This window comes from Dermacentor albipictus, chromosome 1, assembly GCF_038994185.2.
Source record: "Dermacentor albipictus isolate Rhodes 1998 colony chromosome 1, USDA_Dalb.pri_finalv2, whole genome shotgun sequence".
Taxonomy (NCBI): Eukaryota; Metazoa; Arthropoda; class Arachnida; order Ixodida; family Ixodidae; genus Dermacentor; species Dermacentor albipictus.
The window spans coordinates 165,968,255-165,981,205 of NC_091821.1; the positions used below are offsets into that span (position 1 = coordinate 165,968,255).

A 12,951-nucleotide genomic window follows, 5' to 3' on the forward strand; every position below is an offset into this window, starting at 1 on the left:
AAACATAACGATCAGTTCCGTAATTGTTTTCGAGAGGAAACTTATATTCTGATGCCCTGAACTAGTGAGACTATTGAGGAGTGAAGCGCGAGGCTCCCGAAAACTGATCATGTACCTCTATCTTCCGGACTAAGGTTTGTTATGAAAGCAACCGATTGGCACATAATATTTCAGTGATACACTATCAACTCCCCATGCACAATAAAACATTCTTTTGCTCATGCATGATCATACCTCAATGTTCTAAGATCTACAAGTGTAGTTTAAGCTCTGATATACGAAAAAAGACTACGATAACGCAGATGTCAACCAATGAAAGTGTTATTCCGCACTCCGACTTTGCTGCGAGCCGCAATCAGGCCTACATTTACAGAGACAGTTGAATGCAAACGGCATTAAAGAAAAAGAACAGTTTTATTTGTTTGTGTCTTATTGTCTGACCACGTTCTTTGCAGCTTGATCCGCTTTTGTTAAAATAAACACTGTCATTCAGCGCACTGGCTTTTGCCACTCGTTAGGGCTTTAGGTAAGTAAGAAAGTGGCACAAATTCGCTTACGTTTTCTTGGATTGGGAGCTTCTGAATGTAGGCACGCCGAAAGAGGACGACCGCAGTACTTGCAGGCCTCTTCGGGCACAGTCAGAAATGGGAGGAAATACACCAGCAGTCCGAAGAGGAACAATAAAAAGGACACAGCGGATCCGATGAGGCTTCTCGCGTTGCGTAGAGCGGCACATTAGCGTACGTTATTATTCAGCACATGCTGCGCAGGAATCCACAGTTCCTCCTGGGTACACACGCCGTTGCTGCCGGGTAACCAGTTGGCTCTGACCAGGAAAGAACGCGGCGAACTATGATTCGACGTATGACAGAATGAAGAAGCGGCAGGATTTAGGTTTCTTTCTTTCTTTCTTCTAGCGCTATAACCTCATTTCCAATGCGACAAAGAGGACTCGTGCAACGTCGATTTGTGTACCGCACACGTGTGGTGTTTCACCTTGCATATTTATTGATTAGGCTAACGCATAGAGCCAGTCGAAAAAGTCATCGTCTCTACAATGGGGCGCAATCCGGGTTCACCTCCATGACTTTACTTTTTATCTCTCCTCTTCAAAGACAAGCGGTTGGCTCTAAAAAGCGAGCACTCCCCGATTTCTACATTTAGACAGTGCTCTTGTCCTAATTGAAGTCGCGAACTTACTCGCTTTCACCTGGCATCCTTTTATTACTATTCATTTTTTGTCTACAGTCATCACAGTTGAAACGTCCAGAAAATGGATCGAAGCTGGAAGCTGTAAAGCGAGTGTTCGTTTTCTTCAGGCATTGCCCAAGATCTAGAAGAAGAAGAATGGATGATGATTCATGACATTGAAAACGTCAGTGCTGGTGAAGATCGTTTACTCGAAAGTTCCTTTTTAGAGCGCAGCTCTTTGGCGTCCGTTCCTGGGTTTCGCGTCGTCGTCGGCGTTGTCGTCGGCCTCGTAACCAGCTCCGCCCCCCTTTCATCCCCCCAGCGCTAGCAGCGACCGACTGATACCGCTGGATGCCGCTGACGCCGCTAGAGAGTCAAGATAACGTGACTGCATAGAACACCGTCGCCGCCATGCAGAAAGAGGAGGAAAGGGTCCCCCCCCCCCTGTTCTTGTGTGGCGGATAGGGTGCTCTTCAGTTGCCGACGCGCCGGTTATTTCACGTAGGCCCCGGCACGTCGACGAATACGTGACCACCTTCCCACGGCTAGACCTGGTTCTTAGCGCTGCGGAAGCGAGGGTATCATATTGTTTGTGTCGGCATCGGCGGCGTTGTCCCTGAAACCAACTCCGCAGCTGGGGTTGACTCACTATCGGCGTCAGCGGCATCAGTCAGTCGCTGCTATCTCTTCCCTCCTCCCTTTATCGTGTTGTCCGCTTGCTGCGCGCGCTTCTGCCCCCATCGTTTGCCGCTGGGTGTACACGCCGCCCCCCTCCTCCCTCTTCCTGCGAGTCTCCGGTTGTCAAAGCGCCGGCTCGAACTTAATTCCTTTCTTCGCTCCTCCTCCAATGCAACCCCTGTGCGGTGGCAATCAGAGAGCCAGATCGGTGGCGGCGGATCTGTATATGTGCACCGCCCGAGCCGAAATTGCCGCTGCCGTTCGCCCTGTGCGGTGGCAATCATAATAATAATAATAATATATGGGGTTTTACGTGCCAAAACCACTTTCTGATTATGAGGCACGCCGTAGTGGGGGACTCCGGAAATTTTGACCACCTGGGGTTCTTTAACGTGCACCTAAATCTAAGTACACGGGTGTTTTCGCATTTCGCCCCCATCGAAATGCGGCCGCCGTGGCCGGGATTCGATCCCGCGACCTCGTGCTCAGCAGCCTAACACCATAGCCACTGAGCAACCACGGCGGGTGGTGGCAATCAGAGAGCCATCGTAACGCGTCCCACGGCTGTGACAACCTCGCGAGGCACTTGTATAGATCTCGTCTTTGAGAATCAAGCATTGGTGTACCAAGTCGAACATATATCAGTCTATTTCTCCGACCACAAAGCTTCCTTCATGACTGTCAAGAACTGTTAGTGGAGTCTTTGTTAAAGGAATACGTGTGAAAAATAAAAAAAAAATTCTGTAATAGCGCATACATGTGTTGCTCGATTTCTTTGCCTCAATCTATCGAAAAGGTGAAACAGCTTATTTGCTGCGCTCAAATTTCGCATTAGGAAGTAAAGTAATCGTCGGTAATTTTTTTTCTTCTGTGAGCTGAATTTATGAAATATAAAATGGGCCGACGATCACGTTGGTGTTTTCTTTCCCCACCCTTCCTTTAGGTACCCCATGACTTAAACGATCAATGAGATATTCGCGAAGTTATACTTCTGATCTAACCAACAATAGTGCGGTTTCAAGGCTTGTGTAGGGTTTTAACGACGGCGTAACGCGGTGCAAAGGCCGCTTAGCGCAAGCGAAAAGGTTAAGTGAAACTCGTATTATAACATGAACGACAGAAAGCTGAGCAAGTTGGTAGCTATTCATGCCTTAAAACTGACAGGCTGAAAACGCGGACTGATGGGTAACCACAAAGATTACACAAACGCCCATGTTGTCCTTTTTATTTCCTTTTTTTTCTTGCCCCTCATTTCTACGCATGGCTTTTCAAGCCATGCACAAATAATACCTGTAGTGGGCGCAGACAAACACTGACGATTCTCCGCAGGGCCCACATCATGCACCATAGCTATCGAGACGTGATGCCTGCGTTACTACGCGTCCTGCGCCGCCCTCTTTCTTCAGTCCACCGGCATGCGAATTACTCTGCACGCAACCTACGAGATTCGCATGGTTGTAACGCAGATACGCCGACTCTTCAATGGCTACTTCACGGAAGACTCGCCAGCTGGGTTGCTACTGCATGCGAGCTGCATGTCTCCTCAGATTGCATAGAAGCCTCTTAGCTTAGTCCAGGAGCCTTCCAGATGACATTGAAATAGCTCTCTCAGTGTTTCCAAGAGTACCAGGGGTTTCTCAAGTTCCAGCGGCAGTCTGTAAACGTATTAAGAAGTCGGAGGCTCATAGCTACCGTTCGAAGTGCAGGGTGATGATTTTTAAGTTTTGTGGAATTTTTAAAAATTGCCTGTTGCAGGTAACATAATTCTGGTCCTTGAGCTGGATTATTCAGAGAGGCGGACATAACTTGCACGGGAAATCAAAACACATATTCAACCAATTAACCTAATTGCATTAATTATCTTTTGAAATAGTTAATGTACGGCACATGTTGTAATTTACAAATTTTAGCCGGTAGGCTTGTAAGGGGTAACCATTTGAAATGAATTTCTGGAATAACGCCGGTTTGGAGATATGCGTAATCAAACTTGTCGTAAAAATGCAGTGTTGTTCCACTTACTTGTTCCACTTCCACTTAACACAAAAGTAACTGGAACGCCCATGTATTTGATTCCACAACTTGGGAAATAATATCTCCAAACTGTTGTCATCCTGGAAATTCATTTCAAGTAGATAGGTTTCACAAGCTCACCGGGTACAATTCGTAAATTGCAATATTTGCCGTAAAGTAATTCATTAAGAAGTTAATCAGTGATTTTTTTAATTAGATAAACAAGTGTTTCGATTTCTCGTGCTAGTAATGTCCACCTCTTCGAATAATCCCGCTCAAGGACAATAATTATACTATCTACCACAGGCTATTTTTAAAAATTCCATAAATCTTACAAATGATCACCCTGTATACTGAGCTAAAGGAATAAAAGCCACTGAGGTCGGGGAATATTTATTTTTTGTCCGGTTTTCCACTCAACACTGTCATCCACTTCGGACAATTACTTAACTATGCTGCGCAAGAACGTTTCATAATAAAGTTGTAGAGCGCAATGGCTCAATGTCGGCTTCTGAAATTAGGGCGCCGTTTTTGAAGCACTGTTGCAAAGAGGTTAACAAACAGCACTCCTTCAGACTGTTTTGCAACACTGGCGCGTCATCTTGACGTGATGCAATGTATGGTAGGCTTGCCTATACCGTTCGTGCTGCGGTGCTCCGGAATTCGCGGTGGAGAAATCGCGCGCGGCGTGCTCGATTGGCGGCTATTTCACGTTCCTTCAATGTATATATATTTTTTGCGGTTGATATGCGTTATTAAGGAACATTCACATTTAATGTATCTCATTCGACGTAATCGAGAGTAAGAGGGAAGCCCGTAAGATCGGGATGAAACATGACAAAGAAAGGCGTACAGCGACCCAATAAAGCTTTTTGGAAACATCTTGAAAGACAGGGAACGGCTCTCTTTCGATGTCATCTGGATGATTCCACGTCATAGCTGGCTCCTGTGGGTAAGAAGAAATGGTGGCGCGTTTTTAGTTGCAGGCATAAGCTGCTACTATAAACGCTCGTAATGTGTCCGTCAAATAGAGATCGTGGGGATCACAGAGGAAGACCGATTTGCGTAAGTATGCCTAAAATGTAGCAACAGCTTGGGAATGTTTGCAGTGATGATTTATTTTTGTGGTTTTGCACGCATGAAAAAACGTGGCGTACATTTTTGACCATATTGGGAAGAAATATACAAGGATAAAAACAAAAATCACTCAATTATACTAAGAGCGGCTATGACACAACAAGAAACCGGGAAATCCAGAAAACATGAGCGTCCCAAGAAAGCAACCGAAACCACAGTGCAACACGATTTAACGCGACGCGTACTAAGTTATCGCTTTTCGTGGTAACGCTACTGATGCCGCAATCGTGCAGCGGTTCCCCAAGCGAATAATTTCGCCGGTTTACATGATTTTACTTGGTCGTTTGGTCATGATAGCTGACGATAAGCAAGCAGCGTTAAAAACCAGGGTCCGAATTGAAATGCTTTTCGTTCGTAAATAGTGTTTGCCTATACAGGCCGATTACTTCTGCTAATGAAATCCGGCAGAAATCCAGTGACCCAGGACATGCCCAGTGACCCAACTTGGCGTGAAAAAGATTCATTGAAGAGCGGCACGTACCCAGTGACCCAAGTTGGTACGACGGTTGCTTTCGAAGACAGCATCGCGATGCCCAACCCATTAGACCATGAACTAGCCATGAAGTGACCCAAGTTGGCGGGAAAGAGGTTAGCCGACGGGAAACATACAACCACACCACAGACTGGGTGAAGTTCCCAAAGAATGTTAATCCCATTAATATGTCCCATTGACTGACATCTGCTTTCACTGGCAGCTTTAGCGCAAGAGAATTTTTCTTCTTTTTGTGTGCGCTAATACGTGCACAGGTTGGCAACTGCATTCACGGCAGTGGATTCCTACAAGAGGTGCCCCTGCATCTATTTGGAGGCGCTGTGACACCATGTCCACGGAGCCTGTAATTCCCACGCTTTTTGTTACGGACGGCGCACGCAATGCTTTCAGCAGAATGCACGAGTAGCTTTCTGTGCTTTAAAGCAGACACTTGTGTCTGCCGCACGGCTTTCCTTTCGTGATTAGCAAATTTAAGTACTTGTTTAACTTAGCCGCTCTACACACATGCGTTCGCCTGCCTTTTCCAAGCTGTGCGAAAGACCACGGAAATAAAGAAATACAGACATTTTTTACGCTCTTTTCTTCTTAGACCATCTGCATAGACGCGTGCAAGGAGCTGCGTATAACCCATACAGCTCACTGAAGACTCCCTAACCTGCGCTCAAAACTTCCTTGCATGATGGTGGTATGAATTCTGCAGAGTGGTCGTAAGGAAAAGTTTAGATACTTCCCGTTTAACGAGTTTGCAATGGCTCAACGACTTAGAAGGGTCCATGTCTAATGCCGCCAAGATCACCCGTATCTCATACTTTCATCACAATCATACCTTCATCACCAGCTGTCCGAATCTCATATATATATATATATATATATATATATATATATATATATATATATATATATATATATATATATATATATATATATATATATATATATATATATATATATATATATACATATATATATACTGCACTTGAAGAAACTTTGCGTGACTTCGAAGAAATAATTGAGCACTGAAGTGACGGCGTTATACGAGTATATACAAGACCTCACAGTACGAGGCAGTTCTATTTCACAGCCTGAGTCCTCTCGGTGGTGTAATGTTCCTTCGTGTAATTGTCGCATACTTGGCCACAGTTTCGCCTTTCCGGCGAAACTGCGGCCTCTCTCTCTCTTTCTTTTTCTTTTTTATGAGTCCGGGTATAAGCGCTGCTGCGCATGACTGCTGTTGATTCTGATTACGAGTGAATCCGGCTTGGCCTCATTTCGGTTACTGAGTGAATTATACAGGGTGCCCCAACTATAATACACCAAGACTTAAAGAAAGAGCAGTTGAGTTACTCGAAGAAAACCTTGTACACACTGTTTCCAGTACAGTGGAGTAGCCGCCAGTAATTCGTTCGTTATTGAGATTTAATTCAGTAATTGCTATTAACTATCAAACGCGAGAAGTACTGTCCTAATTTTCAAAGTGTCATGGCATTTGCAAGCACCTCAAAATGAGATCTAAATGTGGGGTTTTCAGCGAAGTACTGATTGCGTACAAATTTTCCGACTGGCAAAAAAACGTCACGAAGCATGAAAAATACCACGTGAGTGCACTCGCACCCGCATGATAAAGCAGCGCCCTCAAATAAGCTGATCGAAAGCAACTGCATTGCCTTCCGCAAACCCGAAAAGACAGCGCATCACCTTGATAATGGTACGGAAGGAGCACCAACAGCCGATTTCGCGGTTTCACAGCCACTCCTTCCACTCGTTTCTAAGTCACACTTATTACCCGCCGTGGTTGCTCAGTGGCTATGGTGTTGGGCTGCTGAGCACGAGGTCGCGGGATCGTATCCCGGCCACGGTGGCCGCATTTCGATGGGGGCGAAATGCGAAAACACCCGTGTACTTAGATTTAGGTGCACGTTAAAGAATCCCAGGTGGTCGAAATTTCCGGAGTCCTCCACTACGGCGTGCCTCATAATCAGAAAGTGGTTTTGGCACGTAAAACCCCATAATTACACGTCACACTTATTATCCGTCTCTCAAGGCCGGCTGATCACATTGATAACAAAAGCCCCTTAATAACGCGGCCGAAGCGCCGCTCAGACGACGCACGAAATGCGAAAAGCAATGCAATGTTTTAAAATCCCGACTTTGCTCGCACCGCATCGAAAGAATGCGCGCGAACCTATATTTCGCGCCAGAAACTTGCTTCGGACCAAAGCCAAATTAAGGTGACCGTTTTATTTTTCATGAAAGTGTATAAGCGCTTCAAAGACAGGTTAATGTAAAAAAATAAAAGCAAAATGAACAGACCGGGAAGCAACCAACGTGTAGAGAAAAGGCAAATCCTATGCGTTCAAAAAAGTATACCACTTCTAAGTGAACCGAATTGACAATCAGGATGTTTGCACAAAAAAAAAATCGGATTACACTGTGCCATTATTATCTATGAATTCGTAAGCTCCGTTGAACACCAGCCTAGAGGACGTGTTCGAATAGGTCTTATGCTATGTTCAGACTACGTTCGTAAGGCGCCGATTTTTCGTAACATACGTAAGCGGAAGCGCAACAAGCGTATACGTCTAGTTCAGACTGCGAACGTAAAGGTACCAACGTGCGCAATTCTCGCAAAAATCGTGGGTGAGAGTGTTAAAGGGTCGGCAACATTTACGACTGTTATGTTACGACCGTTGCGACACAGCCAATGACCGATAAGCTTTCGGCTTTCAACAACCGGTGACGACACTTCCGTCCTCCCGTCTGCAGACAGCTCCGGGCGCGGGAAGTGCCATTCCGCCATTCCGTGCGCACGATTGGCTGTGTTCGTGAAAATTTTTGCAGTGCGCCTTGCGAGACTGTTTTCAGTTCATCTGGTTTATCCGCCGAGGAAATCGATGGCCGCAGATGCGTGCTCCGAACTTCGATGAGTGGTCTCATTAGGTTTTTAAGGAAGCGGAACTGCTGCGGCGACATGCGCATGATGTTATGAAACATCGCAGCGTCACCAACTCGGAGCTTAGCGAAAAGGTTGTGAAAATCGCCGTCCACGGCCCTGTCGAGAAATACTTGCCGCACCCAAACCCTTCTGCGTCGCCTTCGTCGTCTTTGGGCGATTGAATACATGACTATAAGTTTGTTTTGAGCGTGAATTTCTTCGATCTCGGCCAGCGCTCGCATGTTGGCAGGAGCCATATTGGACCGCTGGTGACATCGATTCTGCAGCTCCAAATTTGATTGGCGTGTTGTAAAAGCCGTAATTTAAGCAGCAGTAAATGTGAACAAAGGTGCCGCCTTAACTGCCGTAACGTTTTTTACAGCCGTTACGTTCGATACGCCAAAAGAGCTGTTACGCGCGTTACGACCGTAGTGTGAACATAGCATTATTTTGCAGCTAAGCAGTACTGTCTCCGTTTTATCACGTCTTCAGTGACTTTCTTGATGACCGCCTTGAACCGCCTTTCTTGATCGTTGCCTTGAACTAATCTGACGTCCGTCACGATAATGTAAGCACGATCTTTCACATAACCCCAAAGAAAGAAATCGAGCAGAGAGGTCACGTGACCTAGCCAGCCAATTTATTACGCATGAAAAGTCACATCCAGCCAGTTTCGTGCTCGGCTGCTGCTGCGTGCGGGTGCCCCATCTTGCTGATACCACAGAAGTGGAAGACGTGACAGCGTGACTTCGCTGAGAAACTCATCCACCACTCCTTCAAGGATTTCGTTCACGTAACGCTGTCCAGTCAGTGTGTGATCGAAAAAGATGGGACCGATTATAGCACCGGCGTAAATTCCGAACCACACATTTAGCGACCACTGGTACTGATGGCGATTGCGCTTTACCCAGTGTAGATTGGAGTCGCTCCAATAGTGTGCATTATACAAATTTACCTACTCGTTTCTGCGAAAATTGGCTTCATCTGTGCACATGATGTTGCTCAAAAAGTCCTGCGACTCATCGGCTTTTGTGAGGACCCAATTCGCGAAATCTGGACGATTCTAGAGGTCCCTATTTTCTAAGCATTGCTGCTGGTTAAGATGCTACGGGTGAAACACCGTCATTTAGAATTCTCCAAACTGATGACTTGGAAATTGGTACCTGGGCGGCCACGTCCCGCACGCAAGCATGAGAGTTTGAGGTCATAAATGCTAGAACATCCGTGCGTAGGCTAGGAATCAAAGATGGAGACCTCCGCCGCTTTTTCTTGAAGCTGCCAGTTTGTCTCACGTTTTATCATTTCTGATGATAGTCGATGCGTTTCGTATACCGCCACACTTCTATGACTGATGTATATATTTGCGGTTTTCTTGTCATTTGCAGATCCAAGGCAAGGATCATGTTTACCTTCTGCTCATTAGAGAAATACATGGTGACTGGGACGAAACAAAACGCAACTTAAAACCTTCGCACAGTCGCTGTCAATTCGCTTTTGTAGTGATATGTCCTGTGGCAAAAAAACAAACATTCGTGGACTTTACGCAAAAACAACATCGCCCCGGGGGGGGGGGAGGGGGGGGGGGGCTCAGCCTCCCCCGGAAAGCTCGGGCCCCGGAGCCCCCCTCCCCCCCCTCCCCCCCCCCCCTATCGGCGCCTAGGTCCTTGAGAACTCGTACATTGTCCTCGGTGTCCTACCAAGCACTGTCATATTGAGCCGGTAATAGATCGCTGGCACAGGAGCAATGTACGAACCGTTTCGTACCTCATTCATTCATTCATTGCGAAAAAGACCTGTAAGTCTCTTACTTTTCTCAATAGTGTTAGGCAAATGCTCAAGTTTAACTGATCATATAGTTTTTGTAACTGGAACGTGAAATTTAATAACTTAATTTCACTGTTTAGAATTCTAGACTGTGAAAAATATCGAGAAAAGATATTTAATTTCATTTTTATTTCCTTAAGGACCCCCGCGGGGGTATTACTTACGGGGTGGGTTATCTTTTTTTTTTACGCAGAATATTGTTGACACAACGATCAGTGCGATGTTACATTTGATATGCTATGCATGAAGCTTGACGGGCAGGTGATAGTGGCGATGTTGCGAGAAAGGACGTTCCAGTCTTTTGCTGCTCTGGGAAAAAATGAAGCTCAGAATGTTTTAGGGCGGGCACGTGGGCGAGAAACTTGTAACGCATGACCAGTGCGATGAGATATGTGAGCTGCAGGTACAAGATAAGGAGCGCAATTAAGTGGCGAGTGAAATAACTTGTGAAATAGAGAGAGGATCGCAATGTGTCGGCGACAGGACAAAGGTGATAGGTTACACTCGGCTTTGAGGGATCAAGCGCTGATTTCATATGAATGCGAAGCATGAATGAATCTAGCAGCACGATTTTGAACGGATTCTAGAGTATTAATGAGACCTACTTCGGGTGTGTTCCAGATAGGAGATGCGTACTCTAACTTAGCCCTCACTAATGATTTGTAAGCAAGTAGTTTTACGTGTTTCGGAGAGTCACGTAAATGACGTTTTAAGAAACCCGTAGTTCTGTTAGCTGATGACGTGACTTTAGCAATATGCGTGTTCCAAGGCATATTGTTAGATAAGGTAACTCCAAGGTATTTATAAGTGGTCACTGATTGAACGAGGACGTTAGCTATGTTATAAGTGAAGTGAAGGGGAATTTGACGACGAGTAAAGGAAATGAGCTTGCATTTAATAGAGTTTAGGGACATTAGCCAGTCATCACACCATTGTATCATGTGGTCGAGTTCCTGTTGCAGAATCATATGGTCATATGGGCTAGTAACGGTTCGGTAAATAGCGCAGTCGTCAGCAAACATGCGGATATTAGAAGATACATGCAAAGGTAGGTCGTTAGTGTATATTAGGAACAGAAGAGGACCGAGGACAGAGCCTTGAGGCATCCCCGATGACACTGGAAGTGGGCTGGATTATTTGTTATTTGTAAACACTACTTCTGAACGGTTAGTCAAGAATTCTTTTATCCAATTTTGTACATTCGGGTGCAAGTTTAAGGAGGATAATTTTAAAGTTAGGCGTTTGCGGGGTACATTATCAAAGGTTTTCGCGAAGACAAGAAATAAGGAGTCGGTCTGTACGTTAACATCAAGGTTAACATGAAGGTCATGAAGGTGATGAACAAAGATGGCAAGAGAGACCCCTATGAAACCAATGTTGAGAATGGTGAAAGAAGTTATGAGAGTCGAGAAAATTCATGATGTAAGAGTAAATGACGTGATCCATTACCTTGCGAGGTACGCTGGTCAAAGAAATTGGTCGGTAGTTCAGAGGTGAGTTTTTGTTACCGGATTTGGAGATTGGAACGACCTTTCCCACTTTCCAGTCATCTGGAATGGCACCTGTTGCAAGAGATTGCGAAAATAATAGAACAAAATAAGCCGAAGCAATGTGACCTATATATTTCAACAGTTTCGCGTTAATGTCGTCCAATCCAGATACCAATGACAACTTGGTCTTTTCAATGAGGGATGAGATACGATCAACAGAAACGCTGATTTCAGGCATGGAAGACGTGATACGACATGAAAACATAGGTAAGGAAATCTCTACTTTTTTAGTGAAGACAGACGAAAAGACCTTGTTAAAAGCATCGGCACATTCAGCGTCTGAAATAACCTCTCCAGAGCCGTTAGTAAGAGTGGTAGAAGCTACTGCTTGGGGGTTAATTATCTGCCGATACTTGCGGGGGTTATTAGTCAACATATTAGGCGAATCGTTGTTAAAGAAAGAGAATTTGGCGTAACAGATTCCTGACAGATAAGCTTTTTCAGCTCCATGATACTTGTCCCAGTTTTGGGCACCCCCTTTAAGTTTGGCATTCCGGAGTAAACGTTTTTTTTTTCTCGTTATCTAGGCGGTGCAAAATTTTGTTAAACCATACTTTTTCGCTGTTTACATGGATAGTAGTTTTAGGGATGAACATGTGTATTAGCTCAATTAGTTCGTGCTTAAAAGTGAGCCAGTTTTCCTGAACAGAAAAATGGTAAAAATTGGCCTCATATGTCGGTAAAAAGGTGCAAAGTTTGTCATTTATGGCATCATAATTACCCTTATCGTATAAGGTTATTGTTTTCTTGTGCGAGGGATTTGCAGTAGGGCAAAAACTAAAATCTGCATGAATAAGTTTATGGTCATTAATTTTACGGAGATAGTGAATCGAAGACAGGCTATCCGATTGGGTTGTCAGTATTAAATCCAAAATGTTAGAGGAATCGGAAGTGACACGCGTTGGCTGAGTTACTAACTGCGTTAGGTTATAGTCAACGCAAACATCAAGAAAATCTCTAGCTTCTGTTGTGTTAGCGGTTGCACTTTCTTCGCTCCAATTAATACCATGAAAATTGAAATCGCCAAAAAGAACGAGGTCGGCTTTAGGATATGTCAAGGTAAGCTGGTTTATAATATTACTAAATGCGCGAGAAAAGTTAGGATTGTTATGTGGGGGCCAATAGCAAACACTCAA

At 45.0% G+C, this 12,951-nt stretch overlaps 1 protein-coding gene across 8 annotated transcripts in view; it reads right to left on the reverse strand.

Moving 5' to 3' along the window:
* LOC135911508 (cytochrome P450 3A5-like) overlaps positions 1-12,951 on the reverse strand; it is a 197,435-nt gene that overhangs the window by 46,332 nt on the left and 138,152 nt on the right. For 3 of the 8 annotated variants that reach the window (XM_065443839.1, XM_065443849.1, XM_065443848.1), the window contains one exon: positions 11,774-11,827. The exons of 2 other annotated variants lie outside the window; for them this stretch is intronic. In XM_065443839.1, the coding sequence (XP_065299911.1) occupies positions 11,774-11,827 (54 nt within the window). Of the gene's footprint in view, positions 1-11,714; positions 11,828-12,951 lie in introns of all 8 variants that reach the window. 3 more of the 8 variants (XM_065443864.1, XM_065443872.1, XM_070528835.1) reach the window with 1 other exon arrangement.